This window comes from Sciurus vulgaris, assembly GCF_902686455.1.
Source record: "Sciurus vulgaris genome assembly, chromosome: 1".
Classification (NCBI taxonomy): Eukaryota; Metazoa; Chordata; class Mammalia; order Rodentia; family Sciuridae; genus Sciurus; species Sciurus vulgaris.
The window spans coordinates 192149943-192177332 of NC_136461.1; the positions used below are offsets into that span (position 1 = coordinate 192149943).

Sequence of the window (27390 nt, forward strand, 5' to 3'; positions counted from 1 at the left end):
ATATGTTGTAGTTTTAGCCTAGAATACCCTCTTCACTTAATCTCCCTGGAAAACCCCACCATATTTAGGAAAAGTCAAGTCATGTGTCAGTTCACTGGGAAAGCAAAATCAGGGGAGGTTTTTGCTTTCCCTGTGCACAGCAATGAGCTGCCCTTGTTCTGTTCCTATATAGTCTGCAGACTCTTAGTTCAATTCCTTGTGATCTCTTCAGATGCAGAGACCAGTCATCCTACACTTCACAGGACTTTGCAGCCTACTGGGGACATAGTAGGCAGATGAGAAATGTCAGCTGAATGAACCACTTGGCACCAAGAACCTTGAATTGCAGTCTTGCTCTGTTACTAACTAGATGTGTTGTGTTTCTGCAAAACAGGGTTATTGGGCTAATTCAGTAGATTTAAGTCACTTTTTAAATATTTAAACTTTGTTTTCAAATAAAACCTTAAAATGAATACTATCATCTAAATTTGGAATTGCTCTTCTTGTAGTTGAGATGGAAGCCTAGAATCACATCTAACCAGCCACCACTTCCCTATGAACCTCCTCAGTAATGTAGAGATTTGAGACAAATAATTTGCAAAAAACAAACAAGCAAATATCAATAACTAAGTTAATTCTCATTATTTAAATAATGTTACTAATATAATCCTTTCCCTGAGATATTCTGATAGTCATGCATGTGCACATGTACACCCCAAAATCTGATGCCCAGGTCGGATTTTCATTGACAATGACAGAAACTCTTACTCTGGGCAGGTCCTTCTGCAAGGAGTCCAAGTTCATTCCTGCCTCTACAGTTTTGCTCATACTATTTCCCAGCCCTGAGGTCCTCCTCTTCCCACAGTGTTTCTCCAAATCTTAGTCTATAATCTTCCTCAAGTCTCAGCAACTTCACAAGTAACCTTTCACAATTGCAAAGCCCACTGTACCATCTTCATTTCAAGAACCTAGAGATCTACCCAAGACATTTGTCTCTCTTCTGCCTAGAGTTCCCTGTTTGGTTTTGTTATTGTTTTGGTCATTTCTTATTTCAACAATAAGAGCATAAGCTCCTAGAGAAGAGGAGAAATAAACAACATGGTGTAGAGGCTAAGAGTCTGGGTTCTGAGGTCCAACAGACTAGGTTCTGCTCTTTTTGAGCATGGGACTTCACTTAACTCCTCTGAAATATGTTTTTTTTTAATAGCTCTTATCACACAGGATTAATATGAAGAACAAATTATATAATGTATGTTAGGAAAATAGCTCCGTGCTCAAATCAAAGAAACAAGTATTAGCCATTACTATATATAGAAGAACAAGATCTGCATCATCTTTTATCATTTCTCAGCATCTTACAAAGTGTTGAACAGAAAATAGTAGTAACATACGTTCCAGGAAAATCCCTTTACTTATGGAGAGAATATATTAAAGTTAATAATGTTACAAACCACCCTGTTCACATTCTCTCTAACCTCAAGAGAAAATAAACAGCCCTTACTTGGCAAAGTGTAGAATGAGTATAGCTTTGAAAGTACAGATTTCAACCAAAGTAACATCAACCCTCTTCTTAGACTTGCAAGCCCTGAGAAGGTGAGCTTCAACTCAAGAAATGTGTTTGAGTTCAAAACTAATAGAAAGTGAGCTGGGTTTGTAGCTCAGTGGTAGAGCACTTGCCTAGCACATGTGAGGCACTGGGTTCAATTCTCAGCACCATATAAAAATAAATAAATAAAATAAAGACATTGTGTTCATTTACAACTAAAAATATATATTTGAGAAAACTAACTGGAAGTTTATACTTGCTCCTAGAATGGCATCATCACATGCTTACCAGCAACATGGTATTCTCTCAGGGAGGAAGCAAAAACTGTCCTGTGATTCCCCTTTCAAATAGCAGTCAGTGATACTCAGTAAATTGGTATAGAAGAGAATACCCTCTTCCTCATCAAAAGCTTTTATGAACAACTCACACTAACATCATCAGACCTGATAGTGAAAGACTGCATGCCTTTCTCCTAAGTTTGGAAGCAAGAGAAGGATGTCTGCTCTTGCCATTTCTATTCAACATTGTATGTCTAGCCAGAACAATTAGGTAAATAAATAAATAAATAAATAAATAAATGGCATCCAAATCAGAAAGAAAGAAATAAAACTATCTGTATTCACGGGTAATATGATTCTGTATGTGGAAAACCTAATGAATTTACGCACATAAAAAAAAATGGTACTAATAAATTAGTTCAGGAAAGTTGCTTGATATAAGACAAATATACAAAGTCTTTGTATTTTAATGTATTACAATTACAATATAAAGTGAAATTATGAAAAATTGCATTTACAATGGTATTGGAAAGTCTAAAATACTTAGGAGTCAAACTAACAAAAGAAGTGTGAGAGTGAGACACCAAAAACTAGAGAGAATCATTAAAATACATTAAAGAAGACCTAAATAACTGGAAAATACATTCACATTCTTGGATTGAAGGGCATGATCGTTAAGCTGTCAAGAAAGCAAAAGATGACCTATTGAATGAAAGAAAATATTTTCAAATCGTATTTGTGACAAGAACCTAGTATCCAGAATATATAAAGAATATATAAGCAACTCCTAAATCCATCCATAAGGAGACATACAACCAAATTATTAAAAACAGTGAAAGAGGGCTGGGCTTGTACTCAGTGGTAGAGTGCTTGCCTAACATGCGTGAGGTACTGGGTTCAATTCTCGGTACCACATATAAATAAAAAATAAAGGTCCACTGACGACTAAAAAAAATAAAAAGTCAAAGAATTAGAATAGTCATTTCTCCAAAAAAGGTATACAAATGGACCATAAACACATCACTATTCACAAAGGAAATACAAATCAAAACTACTAAACACAATGTCATACCCACTAGGATGGCTAAATTTAAAAAGCAGATAATAACAAACATCAGAAATGATGTGGGAAAAAATACATAAATGAATGAATAAATAGTAATCCTGATGAACAAAAAAAAAAAAAAAAAAAAAGAAATGATGTGGGAAACTTGAAGCTCTCATACATTTTTGGTAAGATTATAAAATGGTACTGTCACTTTGGAAAACAGTTGACAGTTCCACAAAATTTAGACATAAGGTTTATCTATCTTGTGCCCACCTATGTACACACAAGAGAAATTAAACCTACTTCTGCACAATACTTAAACACAAATGTTTGCAGCAGAATTATCAATGGATGAATAAACAAAATGAGTTATATCCATACAATGGAATATTATTCAGCAATAAAAGGGATTGAATTCTGATATATGCCACAATATGAATGAACCTTGAAAACACATTAAGTGAAGAAATCAGTTACAAAAAAGCACACATTGTATGATTACATTATGAAACATCTAGAATAAGCAAACCTTGAGAGAAAGAAAGTAGATTAGTTGCTGGGCAATAGGGAAGTGACTGCCATTGGATGTGAGTTTTTGTTTGAGTGTTGAAATATTCCAAAATTATATAATCACAATGTTTGCACATCTCTATGAATATATTAAAAACCACTGAAATGTATAGCTCAAGACTGAATTCCAGCACAACCATGGAAACGAAAGTTGTACTCTATTTGTGTACAATGAACCAAACTGCAGTTTGTAAAAATAAAAAATTTTAAAAAGACTGAATTTCGTGGCATACAAATTATATTTCAATAAAGCTGCTATTTTTAAAAAAGATGGGGAGATTTTTATCTGCAGAGGGGCAAATTCCAAAACATCTGGATCCCCATGAAAAGATGTTAACCCTGATCTTCAGTTCTTAGGGCCAGACACTCAAAGTCATCTCCAGAGCCACTCCAGTTACCCTCCAAATTTGACAATGCAGAGAAGGACTGAAACATTTCGGTCATGGTGTGGGCCTCTTTCAACCATCCACAGTGTGTAATCAATCTCTTCACCCTTCACATTGCAACAATAAAACTGAAGGGCTGTGCATAGGCAGAGTCCCAGAGCTTAAGTATCTCAGGTTAGAAGATCAATATAGCTCATGTGGCAGACAGGCATTGGATACAGGGGTTAAACTAAAGATAAAATTTTTATGTGGATAAATAGGAAAATGATACTGTAGGCAGATGAAATTCCAAGAGCAAAGACTCGAAAATTTCAGAAAAAGTGAAAAGAAAGGGACTGTATATATTCTACATAACTGGCAGAGAGCAGATGCTCTCTTACGTGGTAGATAGTCTTTAGTGAGTACTTGTACTTTGCCAGACAATATGCAGGAGACATTCACATATATTTCCTCATTTAACATTCAAAAACTTTTACAATATTATCATTGTCAATATAGTTGAAAACAACCTCAAATATATCAGACAACTTTTCCAAGTTCATTTATATTAGATAGAGAAGTCATCTTTTCTCCAGTTTCCCAGTAAGGATTACAAACTGGCAAGATCTAGAAGAAATGGGGATTTATATTATCTGTAGAAGAAACCCAAGTCTACCAAAAGCAAAGACTCTAATAAATGTTTGATAAGTCTAGATAATGTTACCTGATTTAGAAGATAACAGAAGTCAGAGATTGACCCATGTTATAGGCTGACCTTGTTGTAACAACAACAACAACAACAAAAATCTGTGCCAAAAGTGTACTAGAAAACGTCCCTCAAAAAACTAAGAATGGAACCACCATATGACCCAGCTAACCCACTCCTTGGTATATATTCAAAAGATTTTAAATCAGCATAATATGGCAAACAGCCACATCAATGTTTATAGCAACACAATTCACAACTGCCATGCTATAGAATCAACCTGGATGCCCTTCAATAGATGAATGGATAAAGAAAAGGTGGTATACATACACAATGGAACTTTACTCAGCCATAAAGAAGAATGGCTTTCTGACATTTGCCGGTAAATGGATAGAACTGGAGACTATCATGTTAAGTGAAATAAGTAAGTCCCCAAATGTCAAAGGTTGAATGTTTTCTCTGATATGTGGAACTAATCCAAAATAAGTGCAGTATGGGCGGGGGAACAAAAAAAGAATACAAGAAAGATCAGTGGAGTAAACCAAAGGGAATGAAGGGAAGGAAAGAAAAATGGTACAGGGAAAGGCAGTGGAATGTATGTTACCTAATTTTCCTACGTACATATATGAATATACCACAGTGAATCTCAGTATCATGTACATCCACAAGATACTAATTTTTTTAAAAAAGTAAATAGAAAGATCAGTAGAATAGAGGGAATGGGACCGGAGAGAGGAAGGGAAAGGAAAGGGTAAGTACTGGGTAATGAATTAGAACAAATTATATTCCATGCTTTTATAATTATGTTAAAGTGAATCCTAATGTTATGTATAACTAATAACAGACAATAAAAAAAGCAGTCAACGACCACAAGAATGGGAAGTTATACTTCACATATGTATAATATGTCAAAATATATTCAACTGTCATGTATAACTAAAAAGAACAAATAAAAATTTTAAAAAATCTATGCTTTTAATACAGGCACTAATCCATTCATGGCCAGATTTCTCTTATGCACTTATAGAAAACACTGGTCATTGTCAGACAACTCCCCTACACTTTAGAAAAACAGAATTCATGAATTTTACAAATTCATGTAGTAGTGGTACAACACAAATTTAGTAAACACCCACCACAATATTAGCTAATGCTTATTGAAAGCTTCATCTGTACCAAGTACTATCTGAGACAGTGAGGCAAAAGACACATTTTGATTGGAAAATGAAGTGTATTAGTCTATTCAGAGTGCCATCACAAAGCAACATTAAGTGGATAATTTGTGTATAAAAGAAATATATTTCTCACAGTTCTGGGGGTCCTTGATTAATACTCAGGCAGACTCAGTGTCTGGTAAGAGCACCACCTTTTCACAGAAAACTGTCTTCTTGCTGTACCTCACATTACAGAAGGGGCGAATCTCTCCGGGGTTTCTTTTACAAGAGTACTAATCCATTCATGGCAAATCCACCCCCATAACCTAATCATCTCCCCACTTCCTAATATCATTGCCTTGTGGGTTAGTATAGCAGTGTCTCAAGTTTGGGGAGAACATAAACATTCAGATCATAGTAGGAAGTCAACAGTTTGTTTAAACATACTATCATAGAGGTGTTCAACAGACATGTGCAGGATGTACTGCCAATTGTCTTCCTCAATCTCTATTTTAGCTTGCTCCCAGGATGCTCTCCTTCCCTGCCAATGTTTTAGAATGGTGTTATGGTTTGGATATAGGTGTCACCCAAAAGCGCCTATGTTAATGCAGGAATGTTCTGAGGTAAATGATTGGATTTTGAGAGCTATAACCTAATCAGTTCATCCTAGTCTGAATGAACTAACTGGGTGCTAACTATAAGCAGATGGGGTGTGGCTGGAGGGGGTGTGTCACTGGGAGCATGCCCTGGAAAGGTTCGACTTCCTTCCCTCTTCTCCTCTCTCTCTGCTTCCTAGCTGCCATGAATAGAGCAGTATTCCTCCACCATGTCCTTCTGCCATGACATTCTTCCTTACCTAAGTCCGAGAGCAATGGAGTCAGCCCACTATGGACTATATCTCTGAAACCATGAAACAAAATAAACTCTTCCTTTTGTAAGTTGTTCATGTCGGGTATTTTGGTCTCAGCATTTCAAAGCTGACTAATACAGAAATTGGTATTGAAAGTGGGTCATTGCTGTGACTAACCTGACCACGTGGTTCAGAAGTTTTTGGAGTTGGTTTGTGGGAGGAGTTTGGAAAATTTTGGAGATGCAGGCTGGAGAAGTTTTAAATGATGTAAGTGGAGCTAAATGGATGATTTGGGTGGGAGTTCAGAAGACCTAAATGCAGAAAGTAACAACTGTGCTCATGTGGTTTCGGAGGGAAATGATGACTCTATGGGAATTGGATTAGAGGCCATTTGTGTTACATTCTGGCAAGGAAATTGAATATTTTTTGCCCATGCCCTGAGATTTTTTGTGAAGCTGAATTTAAAGATAATGGACTAGTTAATTTGTGAAGAAAATTTCAATGCAGCATAGCATTCAGTTAGTGGCATTAATTTTGATGGCAGCTTTTAGCCAGGTTTACTGTGAGGAAACAGAAAGTAGAAATGAAGGATTTTATAAATTTACAGTTTGGCCAGAATAGTGCCTGTAAAACTGGGGCCAAGAGAGATGTGGTTGTTGAAGATACTACTTCTACTAAAAAGATGCTAAGTACTTTGCACAGAGACAATAGGGAAAATGGCTTGAGGGTACCTCAGGAATTGGCAAGACTACATCCATCATAGGCTCAAGGGTGGAAAAGAGGAAATTCTTTTGAGAAGAGATCATGAGAGCACCCTGCTTGCACAGGGTCCTAGGAAGTCATTTCACCATACTTATACATTCAGGTGTTCAAAAACTGCGGCAGCCATTATCCCAGGGGGCCCAATTACTGAAAGAGCTGGTGGCAGATCTTAGCATCATCCCCATGATGATAGTTCTGCAGGATATAGGATGCTAAAGTTAGAGTTAAGGAGTCATGTAGGCTTCCACCAACATTCAAAAGAAGGCCTGGGAGGCCAGGAAAAGTGTTGCAGTTTTGGAGTTCTGCAGGCTGTCCCTCAGAGAGCATGAAGCTGTGAAGGTTATGCCAAAGCTGAAATGGAGCCCCTAGGAATGAAGAGATGCCAGTGACATCTCTGAGGCAATAAAATGGCTGCGGAGAGAGCCAGGCTAAGAGACCCTGAGCACTGCAACCAACAATACCAAAGGGGCAGGACTGTGCAAGCCCATTGAAGAGACCATCTTACCACCATGTGCCCCAGATGCTGGAGGAGGAGTTATAGGAAATGTTTGCCCACCTGGGTTTAGGTCTTATTTTGGTCCCATCCTTTTGTTCAATGCCTATATTTCTCCCTTTTGAAAAGGAATGTTTACTGTTTACCACTGTATATTAGATATATGTAACATGATTTTGATTTTTATAAGGACTCATAGTAAAGTGTTTGCTTTGAGTCTCAGAAGAGACTTTAGATGAACTTTCAAGCAATGTTGGAACCGTAAAGATTATGGTATTCTTGGAGACAAACTAATGTATTTTTGCACTATGAGATGAGAGACCTGAGTTTTTGGAGATGAGGGACAGAATGTTCTGGTTTAGTTATAAAATATCTTCCCAAGAGCTCCTATGTTAATGCAGGAATAGTTAGAGGTGAAGCGATTATATGGTGAGTTGCTATCTAATCAGTCCATTCTAGTTTGAGTGGACTAACTGCATGGTAATTGTAGGCAGGTGGGGCATGACTGAAGGAGGCATGCCGTGAATGGGTAATCTTCCCTGTAGACCCTTCCCTTCTATGTTTCCTGGCTGCCATGAGTTGAGCAGATTTCCTTCATAACACCCTTTCATGATGATAGTATGCCTCCCTTTGGGTCTGTAGCAATGAAATGGCCTACCACGGACTGAACCTCTGAAACTGAGTCAAAAGAAATTTTTCCTCCTTTTTCTCGTCAGGTATTTTGGTCACAGTGACAAAAAACTAACACAACCATGTACCATGTACTCAATCAAAATTCAAATATATCTTGACAAGCTGTAGTCAAATGTTTAAATGAAAGAGAAACAAAGAAAGATATCAATCTAATCAGTGTGTCTGGGATAACATTCTTGAATAGAATTCGGAAATCAGTTACACAACTTGACAAGCATTTGACAATAATTCTTGTAAAAGAAACCAGGGAGTTTTTGCTACCTGCAAGTTCTGCAGGAGTCCATGCTTGATCAGATCTCATTGAATATTAGGCTCCCTTAATAAAGGATTACTGTCCAGCTCCAGGAAAGAAAACATCCCACTGAGCCTGGCACTACCCTAACTCCATCGGATTGTGTTCACCTCTGCATATCTCATTTTAGGAGGCTACTGTAAAACTAGAATTACAAAGAGAGGGATGAAGAGGATGATGAGGGGCTCTTGTCACCCAGTCCATTCATAAATTACTCATTTACTTGTTTACTCAACAAACTTTTATTGAGCACTTGTTATGTGTCAGGTATTAGAGATGCAGCTCTGCTCTGTGGATCCCATTTTAGGGGAGAAGAAATATAATGCCTAGTAGTTGATAAATGATAAGAAAAATAGAGCAGAGCGGAAGAGAGGAGTGGTGGGAGAGCTACAGTCACTTAGGCAGCAGCATGGATCCCTCCAAAAATATGACATTTGAGGGGCTGAGGCTATAGCTCAGTGGTAGAGTGCTTGCCTACCATGTGTGAGGCACTAGGTCCGATCCTCAGCCACCACACATAAATATATACAAGAAAGGTATTGTGTCCATCTAAAACTAAATCTATATTTTAAAAAAGATGATATTTGAACAGAAACCTGGATGAAGTGAGAGAGGATCCAGTGTCTCCTGGAAGGAATAATAAATGCAGAGGCCCTGGCAGGAGCAGCCAAGTGTGTTCATGGAGGTCAGAGAGGATGGGTGGAGTGAGAAGTGGTGGGGGAGCAGCAAGAGTCAATGCAAAGAAGCAATTTGGTGCAGGTCCATCTAATAATTCTAGGTCATTGGTTCAGCTTCACATGTCATGTTGGTTGTGATAAAATCAAAATTCAAATATATCTTGGCAAGAGATTTGAGATTTGCCACCATAGAGATTTGAGTCCGGCAATGACACGATCTGGTTTACATTTGGAAAGGTTCCCCGTGACTGCTGTCAGTGGCTCCGTATCAAATAAAGCAGCCCTGTGATGCAATACCCAGGTATTGCAGCCTGGATATCCCCATAGGTAAGGGAAGGGTGGGTGTGGCTGTCTTCCTCAGACATTCAAAGGGCGACACAGGATGGACAAGTTTTCTTTTGCATACCTCCTTAGCCAAAACTAGACATTGCAGAGAAGCACATTTCAACTCAGAATAAGAAAAAAATGTCTTGCAATCCGTGTTATTAGATAGGGAAATAAGCTAGTTTATAAAAATGAACTCATAGGCACTATTAGCAGAGGCCAGGTGATATCAGGCAGAAATTCTTATACAGTATCTGAAGGCAAAGGAAGCTTGACTATACAACATCTAAAGTACAAAACTTTCTTGGGAGCAAATTTCTTTCTCTGTGGTGACCAGCAAAGAGCTATTCAAACTAAATAACCAGAATTTAGTTTTGTTCTTTCTAGATAAGTAAAACTAAAGATCCCTCTAAGCATTGTGTTCTTAGTGTTTCATCTCCTAAAGGAAATATATACAAAGAAAGTGTAGCTAGGTATAAATAAAGAAAAGCAGAAAGAAATAACTTTCACAAAATCATTGGAAGGACTTAAGCAAGAAGTGAAGGAACATACTTCTGAATTGATCTAAAAGACACATAAGACCAGCTGACCTGACATTGCCTACCCCAAACTTCTAAGTCTCTCATTATCCCTTGTAAACAGAAAGCCACTGCATTTTTGGAATTCAAAAACTTCAGATTGCCACCAGTATATAATGCAAGATTGCAGAAGTTCTGGACCCTACTTTGTCCAGCTAAGCTTCTGTTGCTCTTGAGAGAGATGTTATACAACTTGTTAATCCCTCAAATCCGGGACTCTCAGGCTTGGTTAGAAACATTATTGCTTGCTAGTCCTGTAGCGTGAGTGAGTTGCGAAACCTCTCTAGACCTCCAATTCCTCACAGAAAATGGGAATAATCTCATTCCCTTCTTCATAGGGCTATTGTGGGGATAAAATAAAATAATCCACATAGTATTAATTGTTAATTACACTAGATACCATCTATTGAGCACCTAGAATGTGCCAGAGACTATACAGAAATGATCTCACTGAATTCTCTCAGTGATCTTGGTTCATCTTTTTTATAAAAGCTCACAAGAATTTGAGTAACTTACCCCATTTCATACACTCAGCAAGAGACAAAGCTGTCTTTCAAATTCAGGTGTTCAGGTCTGCCTAACTTCTAAGTATTTCTTGCTATAGTACACTATGCTACGGTACATTATGTTTTATTATCTTTAAAAGAAATTCCTCCAGTCTCTCATTTGGAAGCAGTTGAGGAGTAATTCTCTAGTGATTCTCAGTTTAGAAGCAGGACAGATTCCATAAAAGACAGTTTCTTGTTTTGCCACCAGCAACAGGTTGAAGTCATTACACCAACACGCTCTTTTTGTTTCATCTGACATATGGCAGCTGGTTTACAGGCCTTCTAGGTTTGGGCTGGGTAAATCTCCATCGTAGACTGGCAGCCTATAGCCTCATGTGACCAAACATTTTGCAAAAGGTGCTGTTTCTCTCTTTTTTCCAGTCTCCCCCTTCCTCTCTGCAGCTGTTTCCCTTTCTTCCTGAAAACCGATAAAAATTCCGACACCCTAATTTTTGCAGTTACTATCACATGATATTACTATTGACAATGACCTGATTGTTTCACTAATCGACAGAACAGTTGATGAGATGACAGTGCTAAGAACAAGGATCGCCGACAGACAGAGCTGGGAGTGACCTCGCAGGATTGGTTCCTCTATGGCACACATCATGTTCTCAACACCACAGTGACACTAAACAGTAACAACCAACATGTGCCAGGAATCTACTACTTGCTGATGAGTTAATTTAGGATTTAGAATTCATTCATGTGTGCGTTCACTCATTTATAGAGCAAATACCTTATTGAGAACCTACCGTGTTCCAGGTACTGTACTATACCAGCAACTCACAAAAGGACCTAACTACATGGTCATGGAGCATGAAAAAAAGTAAACATATAAGTACATCAATCAGTGATGAGAATTGTGAACAAAGAGTATGACATGTGGTAAGAGTGATGAAGAGACTGCAGTTAACTCTTGCACCCCATCAATAAGACGGTTCGAATTATCCTATTTTACAGATCCAGAGTTTGAATAATCTGCCCAGTCACTCAATGATAGAAATTTGCTATATTCTTATAATAACAACAATAACCACAGCAACAATGACTATAATAGTTGCCATATATTAAGGTAATTACAAGAAGGAGTCATATAATCCCATTTTATGAGTGAAAAAAACTAAGACTCATAAAGATGATATAATTTGATTAAGGTCACATAGTCAGTGGTAGAATAAGGATTTAAACCCCACCTAAATTGTTCAAAGTCCAAGACCTTTCCACCCTACCATGCCTCCTCTGCTGAATTTGTTATGTTGGAAATTCTTCTTCCTAAAAAAAGTTTTCCAAGAACAGGGACTATGTCTCCAAAATCTCTGAAAAGTCCTAAGGTATTGAACTTTTTGTGCCCAGACCAGTCTCATTCCCTGATAGAAATTTAAACAGATTAAAAAAAAAGATGGCTGCCAATTCTCACTTTCAGATCTTCTCATCTTCCCTTGGCAGTGGGTTGCAGTATGTCATTAGCACTGCAGTCAATACTACTCTAGAACAACAGAGTGCTGAATGATTTCCAGAGCTCACAATACAATGGCAACTAGCTAGCAGTATCAGCCTAACCTCCCAGACATACCCACATTCCCAAGAAACTTGTGACCTGGGCAGACATGTTTGCCTTTTTATTAGACTTGTGTTTGTCTAGGAATGAAAGGAATCAACAAGTGGGATGTGCATGCCCTGCATTTTAATGAATGCTGTAATCTTCTGGAGTAAAGGGGGGTATTGTGAGGAATTTGAAGGGCATCTGGACTCCTGCATTACCCCAACTCCAGCTTAACAATGCTTTTCTCAATGTTCCTCGGCCCTGCTGCTCGCAGCTGCACCCGACTTTGCATTTTTCGTTTACATACACATCCTGGCTAACCTGTAGTAAATGATCAGAACTGGTGAATGATTTTCTTACCATTGTTGATGAAGGAATTGTACAGCTAAACATAAATGTTTGAGAGCCAATATAATCGCTTAAGACTTAAGAAGAAGTAGACACTTCTTAGAGTTAGACAAATCTAGGTTCACACTTCAGGACTGCTAACTTGGACCTGACTAAACTTGGAAACTAACTTGGTGGGCTTCTCCTGGTGCCACTGAGGCCTCAGTTCTCAGCTCAGAGAAAAGCCTTCCCTTACCACCCTGAGCCCTCTCCCATCATTGTTCTCCTTCTCTTCCCCTCTGTTCATGCGGTGCAGCACTTACCCAACTCCTAACATTAGTACCTCCCCCACTGGACTGTAAAGAGCAAGTCGATGGCCTTCCCCGTGTCCCCAGAGCCTGGCACGAGGACACTCAATTAACATCCATTGAATAAAGTAAGGAAAGAAGTGCCTGCTAGGAAAATAAGACCCAAGCATGGATCGTTGAGGCAGAAGAGAAAAGCCATCAGGCAACTGCCTGCAGGTTTCCTCCTGCGGAATGGCTGCAGGTGGCCCAGGCCTTCACCCTCCATGCCCCCCAGTCTGGGCCGCCCAAGATACGAGCTCGCTAGAATTTTCTAGATTCTGGAGGAGTGCTTATCCCTAGTTCTGGAAAAATAATACCATATTCTCGCTTCTATGCCTAGGCATCTAAGACATGCTGGGAAAATTTCAAAACCCTGCAGAGAGGTCCACACACTCTTGCTGCATTGCTTCAGGCAAGCCTCCGGACATCACACCACTGCGATTTGATTTGCTCCCTCTTAGCTACCATAGAAAGGTTAATAGACGCTATACCACACCTTCTAGACCCATCGCACCAAGGAACCAACTTTTCCCCTCAGAAGATCAAGGTCGTTCCAATGACTTAATGCACACTACTATTCCTAGTACTTTGAAGGTTGAGGATTACTAGTAAAAACTGATTGTTATTCTTGTTTTTACCTAAGGATCAAATTACAGATTGAGGTGCTCCTGAGGGAAATAGCTAGTCTTGTACTATTCAGGAAGGTCATTCTCTGACAGCCCTGATGAGGTTTCAAGCCAGTGTGGAGCTAGTGGGCATCAGTATCAGGACTAAAAATATCAGGGATAACAGCTCTGACAGATCTAGAACCAGTGAGCACCACATGAATGTCTGGGAGCCTCTCACAACAGGCTTTTCCCAGGCACGAGGCCACCAAGGGACGAGGAGATGGTGCAGGCCAAAGTCATCTTTGATTAAAAAAAAAAAGGCCGCAAAGTCTTCTTTCCTAGCTGGTATCTGAGAAGTCAGAGCCACCGTGCTCAGTGAGTCCCGGGTAGGGAGGCTGTGACAGCCAGCTGCGGAGGTGCTCTGCACAGCACCCTCTCCACACACATTGTTTCTACTTCCACAGACTCTCTATTTCAAAATACTAGTGATTTCAAATAAAAATAACAAATGTCTTGCAGACCACATGCCCAGGGCTCATGCAATTTCTCTATAGACATGATCTCATTTAATCATGTTAATAGGTACTATCATTATCTGTAATTTATGGGGGTGGAAGTAGGAACAGAGAAATGCAGTGATAGAGCTGGGGCTTACAGCAGTGTGACTCCAGAGCCTGGGCGCTCAGCCCCTGCACCATCTTTGGGACGGAGAGATACGTAACAGAAATCACAAGACCACTTCCCCATTGTTAAATCCAGGGAGGACAAATGCAATTAACAATCAGTCTCTCAGATCAGCTGAGTATGAGTTGAAGCTTTGGAATTCAGCCGACCTCGGTTTGGATTATGAGAGTTTTTGAGAACTTTCAGAAGTTACTTACCCTCGTCAGGCCTTCATTTTGTTATCTAAAAATAGGAATAACAGTAACTCCTTCCAAGGGTGATTTTGGGCACATGTAACAAACTTTCTGTAAAAGTCCAGAAAATAAATCTGTTGGGTCTTGTGGGCCATAGGAGGATCTCTGTCCCGATTCAACTTGCTGCTGTACTATGAAAGCAGTCACAGACCATATGGGGGGTAAGCAAATGGGGAGTTGGCTCTGTTCCAAGAAAATCTTATTTACAAAAACACATGGATACTGTATAGCAAAGAAAACAAGAGAATGAAGAGAAGACCTACAGAAAATACCTGCAAACTATATATCTGATAAGGGATTAATATCCAAAATACACAAGGAACCCAGCCCAATAACCTTATTTAAAAACGAGCAAATAACCTGAGTTAACATTTCTCAAAAAAACACATACAAAAGATCATAGGCATATGAAAAGATGTTCGACATCACTTATGACAGAAAATGAATATTAAAACCATGATATGTCACCTCACACTATTGGAATATTAAAGATAAGCATTGGTGAGGATGTGAAGAAAAGAGAACCTTCTAATGCTATTGTTGGCAGTATAAGGGGGCACAACCAGTATAGAGGCACCCCAAAATATTAAAAACAGAACTACCATATGATGGAAAAATTCCACCACTAGGTATATATCCAAAGAAAATGAAATCAGAAGGTCAGAGAGGTATGTGTCCTTCCACAATTATCACAGAATTACTTACAAGAGCCAATATCTGGAATTAACCTAACAGTCCATCACCTGGTGGATGAATAAAGAAAATGTGATATATACACACAGTATAATACTATTCAGTTTTTAAAAATGAGCTCTTATAATTTGCAACAACATGGATGAAACTGAAGGACATTATGCTTAGTGAAATAAGCCAGGCACAGAAAGACAAATACTGCATGATCTCCCTTATTTATGGAACACACACATACACACACACATACACACACACACACACACACATATAAAATTGAACCCATAGAAGCAGACAGCAGGAGGGTAGATTGGTGGATACTGAGGGCTGAGGTAGGAGATAATGGCATATGTCAATCAAAAAGTTTCAGTTAGACAGGAGGAATAAGTTCTGGAGACCTGTTGTACAACATGGGAACTGATTAATCAAATACATGTTATATACTTGAAAAATCACAATTTGAATAGACAAGCTATGAAATGAGCCTAGTGTCAATCAATAGAGTAATGGATAAGGAAAATGTATCTATACACAATGAAGTTTAACTCAGTCATGAAGAACAAAAGCATATCATTTGCAGGAAAATGGATATAGTTGGAGTTCATAATTTTGAGTAAAATAAATCAGATTCAGAAAGAAAAGCATTGTGTGCTTTCTCTCACATGTGAAAGCTGGAGGAGAAAAACAACAACAAGAAAAGGGATGCCATGAAAATAGAAGGAAGGCCATTAGGGCACAGGAGAGAATCAGTGGGAGAGAGGAGGGAAAGGGGAAAGGAATGGGGTGTGAAATCGATCAAATTGCACTTTTTATGTGTACACGAATATGCCACAATGGAAGCCACTAATGACTGTCACTGATATGCACCAATGAAAAATAAACAGGCACTAAGAAAAAGACAATGTCTAAGAGTAGCTTTAAATGTTCTCATCACCAATGATAAGTATATGAGGTGATGTATATGTTAATGAGCTTGTCTTAATCATTCCAAAATATATACACATATGGAAACTTCATGTTTATACAATCAATATATGTGATTTCACATTTGTCATCTAAACAAACAAATTGCATAAGTGTGCAGATAAATAGATAAACTTTATTTAGAATCTGTACCAATGTTCTCAAACTATGATCCCCAGACCATAGTGTGAGCATCACCTGAAAACTACTTAGAAAGGGCTGGGGATATAGCTCAGTTGGTAGAGTGCTTGCCTCGCATGCACAAGGCCCTGGGTTCAGTTCTCAGCACTACGCATACACACAAACAACTTAGAAATGTGACCTCTCAGAACCACTGAGTCAGAAGTTCCATGTGGAGCACCCAGCACTGGGTATTTAAACGCATCCTCCAAGTGACTGTGTGGCAGCCAGTGCACCGATCTAGACATTCCTTTCTCTTTCTGAAGGAGCCCTTTCCTGAGTCTGTTTGTGAACAAGCTCTTTTTCTTTTGTTGTATTTTGTTCTGCAAGTATAAAATAAAACTTTGACATGTGCTCAAGAAAACAAAACAAACAAAAGACAGGTGGGACAAGGTTTGTCATGCAAGTTACAGTTTGCCACCAATGGGTTTTGAGGATTGCATGAGACAATGTTAAGTGCTTTACAAAATTCCTAGAATACAAGTCATCAAAAAAGGGAGTACAATTGTGGTTCCAACAGGAAATGATCAGTGCTTTGGAGATAAATTTTTTTTAAAACTTCCAACCAAAATCAAGGAAATTTAACATTATCAATAACCTCTGAAGGCTTACTTGGGTAAATGTACAATTTTCATAGACTTCTGAAATATGGAATGTATTATCAACAAAAATTTCCATCTCTCTTATAGACAGGACTGCTATATACCATAATTTGTAGTTTTTCAGCATTGAGGAAATATTTATACCAAAATAATATTCATTGTTTAAACTGAACTTTAACTGAGACATCCTGAGATTTTGTTGTTGTTATTGTCTATTGTATTTGGTTTGGTTTTGCTCAATCAGTCCTACCTGTAGATCAGTATGGCTTCACAATTTGGGAACCCCTGGTTTTATCGCATAGCAAGGATAACCCAACACAAGCAACATTTTGTTCTTTCAGGGAGGAAAAGAATTGCATTCTTATGGAATTATCCCCAAGGTTCAAAACTAATAACTCCCCTGGGTAGAAGCCACTGAAACACTCAGACAACCCAGTGCTCTATGCTCACGGGTGCCAAGAACAAGCTTAGGTCACCCAAGGAAAAAGTGCAATAATCTTGCATTTGTTCCCGCTGATTAAAGTCAAGCAGTTTCCAGGAAAATGTTAGGCGCCCCTCGTTTCACTATGTTGAATTAATATCTGAACAGTATTAATGATGGAAAAACTCAATTATATCCAACATGTCCAAAGTTTTGCAGTTGAATTTGTCAGTAATCAAACAGTGTATGGAGAAAGCCTATTTTGTCAGTAAACAAAGCTTCTGAGTGGAGGAGACATATTCTGTGCACATAAACAGAGAGGCCTAACTCAAGGATTCCTGGTAAACATTTGATAATGAAGATGTGGGTGGAGTAGGTGGCTTCAGGCTTCTGATACATTCCAGCAAGTGGGCTAATAAAACCATTCTCCAGGGAGTTATATAAAAAGAGGAAATGTGGCTCAGCATGCCACAATCCATGTCCTTTCACTTTAAAGAAGGGAGATGATATGTTAATCATGTTTTTTATTTAAAAAACAGTATTTCGTGTCAGAAGACCCATGCTTGAATTTCAAACTGTAAAAACTTAAACAATTCACTTAGTGTCTTTGATACTTCATTTCCTATATCTAAAACAGAGATGATAAAAACTCTCATTTCACATACTTTGGTCAGGGTTAAAGGGGACCATAGATATGAAAATGCTTTGTAAATTGTGAATTGCAAAACACTGTCACCTAATGTTCCTATGAGCCACAGCAGACTCTCTGGTGACAAGAGAATAAAATAACGACACGTTGAGTGCCACCTGCTAAATCCATGCTAAGGAAATTTGTGTTAGGCATCTCAGGCTACCATAACATAGTGCCACAGACTGTGGTTTAACCAACAGAAATGTATTGGTTCACGTTCTGAAGGCCAGAAGTCCAAAATATCAATCAGTGGGGTTGCTTTCTTCTGAGTCCTGCCTCCTTGGCTTATAGACATTTATAGACTCATTTTCCCTGAGTCACTTCACATCATCTTCCCTCCACGCATGTCTCTGTAGCCACATTTCCTCTTTTTATAAGAATTCCAGTCATATGAGTTAGGAACCATTTTGGTGACCTGCTTTAATGTGATTACCTCTGTGAAGACCTTATCTCCACATAAGGTCACATTCTAAGGTCTCAGGGATTATGACTTCAACATACGAATTTGGAGGGGGATACAATTCAAGCCATAACATCTTTCGCTTATTCTGTTGAAAAGTGACTGAAGAGACACACACTGTTTCCCCAGTCAATGCCTGGTTCTCCTCAGACAAAAACATTCTCCTCTACAATGGAGACCTTCCTGCTCATTGATATCTAAGTTGATAAATTATTTACCTTAGAATAAGGATACAAGTCCATGGTCTCATACTTTCTCTAAACACCAAAACACCCTCTTTTCAGAGGACTATCTTTATTCTGTAGCAAGCATGACCTCACTTTCCTGTATATTCAGCTTATAATTTGTCTCACATTGATATGAAGACACTGACATTTTTAGATTTCAAACTTGATTCTTTGTCTAGGTATTCTATTTGTCAGTTATCAATCACTTCTTTACTGAGCTTACAGGTTATTCACACATTTAACATCAGATGCCTTCATTAAATTATAGAACTAAAATTATGTTGCACAAGTAAACTTTTATGTATGATATTTGTAGCATAAAGTAAAAATAAAATTTTTTAAGTAAAATTATACCTTTTTAAAAAAAATGTTTTAGTATGATGCACTATTTTGCCATTTTAGAACATGTAAATATACCATAGAGAATGGAGGCATAAATGTATATCTGAGAGGGCCAGTTATCATAGCACTTAACATCAAAAAAGTGGAAATAGCCTATTGTACAGCAATAAAGAAATCATAAGGCAGCATAGAATGGAATGCAATTGCAATTACACTCATTGAAGATCATGTTTGTGAAAAATATATAACGACATGCAGTGATACTTTTGGTGTGTTATTAAGTGAAGACAGATTACAGAAAAATAGGTATGACTCTAATTTTAAGAATACATGTGCAGAAGAAGAAATACAAATCAACAAATATATGAAAAGTGTTCAACATCTCTAGCAATTAAGAGAAATGCAAATTAAAACCACTGAGATTCTATCCTACTCCAGTCAGATTGGCAATTATTAAGAATACAAGAAACAACAGGTGTTTTTCCATCATTAATACTATTCAGATATTAATTCAACATAGTGAAACAGGTGTTGGTGAGGATGTGAAGGAAAAGATACTCTCATACATCACTGGTGGGGCTGCAAATTTGTACAACCGCTCTGGAAAGCAGGATGGAGATTCCTCAGAAAACCTGGAATGGAACCACCATTTGACCCAGCTTCCCACTCCTTGGTTTATACTCAAAGGACTTAAAACCAGCATACTACAGAGACGCGGCCACATCAATGTTTACAGTAGCTCAATTCACAATAACTAAGCTATGGAACCAACCTAGATGGCCTTCACCAGATGAATGGATTTTAAAAATGTAGTATATAGACACCATGGAATATTACTCAGCCATAAAAAGAATGACTTTATGACTTTTGTCCGTAAATGGATGGATCTAGAGACTATCATGATAAGTAAAATAAGCCAGTCCCAAAAATCCAAAGGTCAAATGTTCTCTCTGATATGCAGATGTTAACACACAAAAAGGTGGTGAGGGGAAGAAGAGAAATTTAGTGATTAGACAAAGGGGAATTGAGGGAAGGGAGTTGTATAGAAATAGGAAAGACAGTATCAGACATAGCCCTCCTATGTTCATATATGAATACACAACCAATGAAACTCCACATCATGTACAACCATAAGAATGGGATCCCAATTAGAATAAGTTTACTCCATGTACATATAATATGTCAAAATACACTCTTCTATCATATATATCTAAAAAGAACAAAAAATAAGAATACATGTGAATAAAAGACTATACAAGGAGGATTAACCCAGGTGTTAATGCTTATCTCTAGGTAGTGAGATAATAGACAATTATTTTCTTTGTGCTTTTCTTTATTTAATATTTTCTACAAAATGCATGTATCACTTACATAATAAAAATGACTTTTTAAAAAAAAATAAAAACTTCTCCCTGAAAAGGGGACATTGCCTTAAACAAAGTACCATTCGAGTCCACTGAGTTACTGTGGAAGTTTTCACAGATCTTAGGACTGGACTAATAGGAAATGGTCATTTAGAAAAGGGATTCAAAAGAGAATAAAAATAGTCACTCAGCAATATAATGCAAACTATCATATTGTAAAAAGGCTTAATTTCTTAAAAAAAAAAAAAGACAAAGGAAAGGCTTAATGAAGGAGGCAGTGTTGACTGAGCTTAGGACTTGAGGAAATGGTATATTTTCGGTGAAGGTTTTAGAATGTGGAGAGGAGGGGTATTGCTGGTGTGGGAAATGGCATAAATAAACAAAACTTACAATCAAATGCTGGGTCTGCCCCAGGGCAACAAACCCTTCAGCAGGAGAAGTTCATGGCATTTCTAAAATGATGATGGGGGATGAGGCAGGAAAGTTAAGCTGGGGGAAATCAATGACTATAAAATTCATTGTTCAAACTGGAATGCTTTTGAGTGTGAAAGAGGATGCTCTTAATAGCTACTTTGACATAACCTCGGCCTGCACCAGGAAGCCAGGACGCAGGGCCGCCAGCAAAGCTGCCTCATGCTGGGACGTAAACACCAAGCTTAGATACTTGAACTTCATACACGGAAGCCTGGAATCTTGGAGTTGAAAGGAAATGTCGATGCCCTCCAGTCTGGCCAGCCCTTCCCCAGCCGCTCCAGCTTTTCAAACAGATATCAAGCCAGTGCTTAAAAATCTCTGTGACAAAGAACTCATTGCCTTGGAACAGCTGTTAGGATACTCTTCATTGTATTGAGCTGAAATTTATCTCCCTGTTTCCCACCCCAGTGGTCCTGCCACCTGAGAGACGGCAAGCGCAATGTGAACCTCCTTTCCACATCAGAACGAAAGCTGTAAAGACAGACGTCATGACTCTCAAATCTTATATTTTGCACAGAAGAGTCTGCCCATCCTTTCTAAGGCATTCCGTCCTCTCTCGCTCTTCACTTTGCATCTACTCATTTTTCGCCTTTGAATTAATACACTCTTGTCATCTTCGTGCTACCATCCTGGTTGGGGCCACCATCTTTTCTTGGTTATGTCACCACAGTGCCTCCTAAGTGGTCTTTCTCATCAATCATCCCCCAACACACTGTCCACACTGCAGCCAGAATGATCTTTGCAAAACACGAAACTGCTCATGACACACCCCTGCCACAACCTCCCGTGGTTCCCCTTCTCCTAAGGATTAATTACAGCCCCATGATTACTAATCACCACTCCAGTTTGGTCTCTCTCATCCCCTGCCCTCTGAATTGCTTCCTGCAGTTTCTCGAGCAGCCTCCTTGCCTCGGCCTACTGAGGGGACCATCACCAAACCTCCTCCCTCCACCAGCTTCATCTAGCTCATCCCTACTCAGCCTGAGTCTAAATTTAGAAATTAATTCCTGTAGAAAACTTACCTTGTACCCACTAGGTCTGGATTAAATACCCCTTCTTAGGTGTTCTATGGGGCCTAAGCTTCTCCTGGCAAAGCAAGTATAACAGTAAATTAAAGTCGCCTGGTTCCTGGTCTAGCCCCTCTCTTACACTGTAAACTCCATGAGATTAGGTCTTTTTGAGCTCTGCCTTCAACATCTAGCACAGTGGTTGGCGTATAATAATAATTGCTATTAAGTTAATGTGCAGCACCCAGATCTTGATAAAATTGTTCTAAAGTTGGTCTAAACAATGCAGATTAGGGGCCTGGGGTTGTGGCTCAGTGGTAGAGCGCTTGCCTAGCATGTGTGAGGCACTGGGTTTGATCCTCAGCACCACATAAAAATAATGAACAAAATAGAGTTATAAAAAATATATTTAAAGAAACAAAGCAAATTAGAATGGCTCTCACCTTTTGTGTTCTATACTGTAAACAACCTTTTTTTTATAAAACCAAACTTTATTTTAGAATAACTCACTGTTGATTTTATTGTCTGTTTAGACCCCAAACCTTAACCCTTTGAAGTTATCACATCTCTAACTTTTCTTCTGTCTCTTCCTTTCTCAATCTCCCTCTCCCCGTTTTTCTCCCTCTCCTTTTCCCTCTCAAACTCATTCTCTCTCTCTTCTTCCCACTCACTTCTCTCACCACATACATACCCAATCATTTGCAACTGATTTTAAAGGCCCTTGCATAAGACATTTTATGTGTCTCTGCACATACACACACACACACACACACACACTGCAAAAATAAAGTCAAAATAGACTACAATATATTGATAACATTTGGACTCCTAATCCTCATGCCTCTTTCCTGAGCTAATATGATCCATTCACAGATATCAGTGATAAATAATCAGTAGTGAGCACAGGGCCCAGTAGCATACCAGTAAAGACGTCCATCTGCCAATGCATCTGCTAATCAGCTCTTCTTTAACACATGCACTCAGTTATTAATGCAGCCCATATGCACCCTTCTGATCCAAAAGAATGTCATAGGATTTGGGCCTTCCTGAAATCAAGGTTTTGAAATAATGTTTATTAAGTATAACCATGTTCTAGGTACTTTCACATAATTTATTTTAGTTAAAACTCCCAACGCTCATTATCCCTTTTCTATAGACAATGAAATAATCACTCAGAGAGAAAATACTCACATAGTGATTGCCAGAGCAGGGACATGAGCCCAGGTCCCATGACTCCAAGTTCATGGTCATTAGCACTCATTACACTGGGATCCTCTCAAGAGAGAAAACATGCATAATTTGAGTTATGCTTGCTCCTAATCACCACCTACTTCCTTTTCCAAACATCTACTGAATTAATTAATCCTTTGATTAGAAATTCTTAACTGGAGATTCATAACAACTCAAGGGAATCCCAGGGTAGACTGGTAGGAACCCTTTGGAAGTTAAAGTGCTGTGTTGTATAGTGTGCTCTCTCTTTTTTTTTTTTTTTTTCTGAAAAGGGTAGCATGCATCCAAGTCTCAAAAGGACCATGGTTGCAAACAGTTTAAGAACAACTTGAAGTTTAAGTCCCTGTGGAATACAATCACTATTCACTTCTCTGTCTAGAATTTCAGAATATATACAGTGTCTCTTTTTTACAAAATCAGAATGCACTTTCTCATTCCTAATCTTGCAAAGGCTCCATCACTCTCTCGAGAGTCTTAGAGATTTTACTCGCTGGTCTACTCTGAGGACCTGGATGCCTTGTCTGAGTCAATTTAATAAGAGTCTCGTTAAGCCTTCAATGTCCCACACCAGGTTCCAGTTTGAAGATTCCTTTGCCTTCATGAAGTCATCAGAGGCAAAATTGCAAAGGCCTTTCATATAGTTCTTCTTGGCCTTGGGTAAGGTTAGGGTAGAAGCTGGAAGTAATAAAAGGAACTGGAAGTAACAGGAAGAAACCCCTAGTGGAGATGTGAATTATAGGGCAAGTTGGTAGAACCAGAGACTTGGATCATTTTCTCAAACACCCAGAAAGTCTAAATCCTTCCTATTTTAAGTAAGCAGAAGAGTGTGCCTCCTGATTAATCATGGTTGATTTTTGTTCTTTGCCATATTGTAGCACAGATATTTTCAGAGGCCCTTTTGTATCTCTGTCATCTAATTCTATACCTGAACATAATATTCATTCACAAGAATTACGTAAGAATTCATGAGAATTCATGAAGCATCCCAATTGAGTACTGGCAGAAAGTTCTAAAGACACTAAGACAAAAAGACTAGTTCTCTGTCCTGCAGGAGTTTATAGTCCAACAGAGGTTAGACAGATAGTTGCAATAAACAATAAGTGCTCTGGTAGCAGAAGTAGAGGAAGCTCTGGGAGAGTATGGGAGGGTTGCCTAACCCATTTTGGACGATGGGATGCAGATGTTCTGGAGAGTTTCCAAGAGAAAGTGGCTTTCAGTTGAATCTTGAAAGAAAAATAAAGGTCAGGCACTGACCTAGGAGAAGTACAAGGTGCAAAGTCATATTTAGGAAGCAGTTTATTATGCCTAAATTTGTATACAGTGTGCATAAAATGTGTGTAAATGTGCAAAGTAGTGCATAAGATGTGCAGAGTGATAAACTATGAGACCGATGAGGAAGTAAAAGGTGACTGTGGAGAACTTTTATACATCAATGGAATTCTCAAAAGAATAAATTAGGAATCCATTAAAGATGTTTTACAAAGGATCTGCATGATCACATTGCATTTTTAGGCAGACCATGTGACACAGCATGGAGATAAGATGGGGACAGAGAGTAAGCAGGACTGGTCCCAAGTGAAATTAAGGAGAAATTTTGACTAGAATGGCCTGAATTAAAACAGAGGTAGGAGAGGACACACAGATGTCCCTATGAACTGTATTCAGCAGGTAGAGTAGAAAAAGTTTGATGACTTTGTAGTGAATAGAAAAGAGGAAGTCACCTAGGTTGATTCTGTGTGTTTGGCTTGGTCAACTGGAGATGCAAGTTGATTAGCAGAAAACAGAAGAAAACCAGGTTTGGGAGGAGGAGAAACAAGCATGTTGATTTAAACACATTCAAAGCATATCTATGGGACACCCAAGTGGAGCTGGCGTTTAGTGCTAGTGTTTAGGAAAAAGATGAACATAAGCTACAGATTTGGGGTGACACCATATCAAGTGTCATGATAGTGACCAAATCATGTGTCACCATATCATGAAGCCATTGGAGTGGGTGAGATTATCTGGGGGCCTGCAGGACAACCAAGGGAAGAGAGTCCAGGAGGGAACTGTAGGGCACACCATGGGTACAAAGTGAGGCCTTAAGGCATTAAACAGTAACTCAAAAGGGCAGAAGGGAACTGGGATGACATGTGTGTGATATCCCAGAATCCAGGACAGAGTCCAAAAAGTATAAAGGGAGTTGACCAACTGTTCCAAATGACACAGAGACTGGGGGAAAGCCTTTAAAATGCTCTATGGTTTGCCTTCAAAGAGCCCGTGGGTGGCCCTGACAGAGACTGGTCTTCAGAGGTGAGGGGCAGATGCCAGTGGCCTGGGTGCGAAGGGGCAAATGGATAGTAAGGACCCAGAGATAGCGAATGTCACCCACTCTTTCAAGAAAGTTATGGGGAAAGAAGAGAAAACCAACTGGCAGCTGGAGGTGGCCCCAAAGGAGAAGAGCAGAAGCTCAATAAATACCTGGTGAACACAAGTGTTAGAAAACTATCCTCGGTGGAACTGGATATGAGATAGATAAACAAATACCAGAAGCGGTTGCCTCCATCCCGCTGAGTGCTAGAGAGACTTTTGTTTTCATTCCCTTTATCAGTGAGCAATGGCTCCGTATTTAACCTGTTAAAATGAAACTAGAGTTTCAGCAATCCCCTTTGACCCTCCGCTCCACACCTGAAGACTGGGGCCCCCACCAATGCTCCCCACCTGCTCTGTTTGCCCTTGGAGATTTCCAAGTCCAGATCAAAAGCACCCATAATCAGTTGAGACCCCAGGCTCCCTCTATTCTTAGCCAAAGTGAGCCATATCCATTTGAAAAGCTTGTTCAAATAGGAAAGTACAAAAGGCCAGAGACTGGCTGCCCCGGATCTGTGCAGTCAATCAACGTCTTTCCTTTGTGGAGCCTGCGAGGGGATCGGTGGTGGGGAAGGGGCTCCCTCCATCACGAAGATGATTCTATTTCTTTGGGACAAGTGTAGGAGACCAGAGAACGTTACTGAAATAGATGTCTTTAAAAATCCCCATCCTTCTTGCCAAGCCTTGCCCAACAGGTAATAAAGAAGGAGCCTAGCGGTCTCGCTGCCCGAGGCGGACAAACTCGGTCCCCACTGAGGCTGGTAACGGCCAAAGGGGCTCACCCTGTTGCCACGGGCTGGAGCGGTGTTGAGCCGACGTCCCCAGCCCCTCTGCAAGTCCTACCGGCTCGTTTTCCAGAAACAAGATACGTATTTACAAATCCAAACATTCTCTGGCAAAGACAACTCGAAATTAGTTAAGCTCCGCGTTTGCGCGCCTGGAAATCTCTCCAGCTGAGAGCAAGGGAACGCAGACCAACAGAGACCGTTTTCCGGCAAATCCGGAGGCCCTTTGCAAGGTTTTTCGGCTTGACAGAACAGCCGCTTTGACCCGGGAGCCCACGCAATGGAGGACGTGCAGAGAAAAGCGCCTACCGTACCCGATCGGCGTGGCGGGCCATGCTGCGGGCGTCGGTGCCTGCTTCAGGCCCGGGCGCTGGGACGCGGCCTCGGCTGGGGCCGGGGACCTGGGAGCGGTGCCCAGGACGGCTGCTCCGGACTGCTCTTGTTTGCGCTGGGCCGTTTGCTTTTGGGATTTCTCCAATGCAGATGTAGTCAGGGGGCCGCTATCCCGGGGGACAGTGATTCCATTGGAAGCTGGCCTTTGACAAGACACACACATGACCTTTGACTAAAATGGCTTTGGGGAAGGAAAGTGTCCGGAGGCTGAAGACGGGGCGTCCGGCACAGCCATTCCGTTCCCACCCCCAACAGTGCCTAGTTAATTTTTCATCTTTCAAGGAGTCTCTGAGGTTTGGTTTGCCATCTCCTTTATTCTGCCGGGTTCATTCCCTGTTTCCATAGGATTTTGCTGCAGAAGTTTCCTACGGCGGCGTTGTTGATGTGTTCCCCGAACTAGCATTTCCAGGTTAAGCAGGGCCAAGGGGACACTGTGTAAGTTCCTCTAACACTCTCAGGAATACTACCACCATTCTTTTCCCTGAACATGCTACAGCTTATAGAGAGTTTTCCGCAGTCATGCTGTCATCTGGCCTCCCAAACGATGCCTGGGGAACTCTCCTATTACTATTTTACACATAAGGAAATAGAAGGTGGGAAAAAA

The 27390-nt window shown here is 39.6% G+C and overlaps 1 protein-coding gene across 1 annotated transcript in view; it reads right to left on the bottom strand.

Moving 5' to 3' along the window:
- Nucleotides 1-27029, bottom strand: part of ENPP2 (ectonucleotide pyrophosphatase/phosphodiesterase 2) — a 110949-nt gene extending 83920 nt beyond the window's left edge. The window contains 2 exon segments of the mRNA XM_079140682.1: nucleotides 26708-26745; nucleotides 26748-27029. Of these exon segments, the coding sequence (XP_078996808.1) occupies nucleotides 26708-26745; nucleotides 26748-26949 (240 nt within the window). The 5' untranslated portion in view covers nucleotides 26950-27029.
- Between the last annotated feature and the right edge of the window lie 361 nt (nucleotides 27030-27390).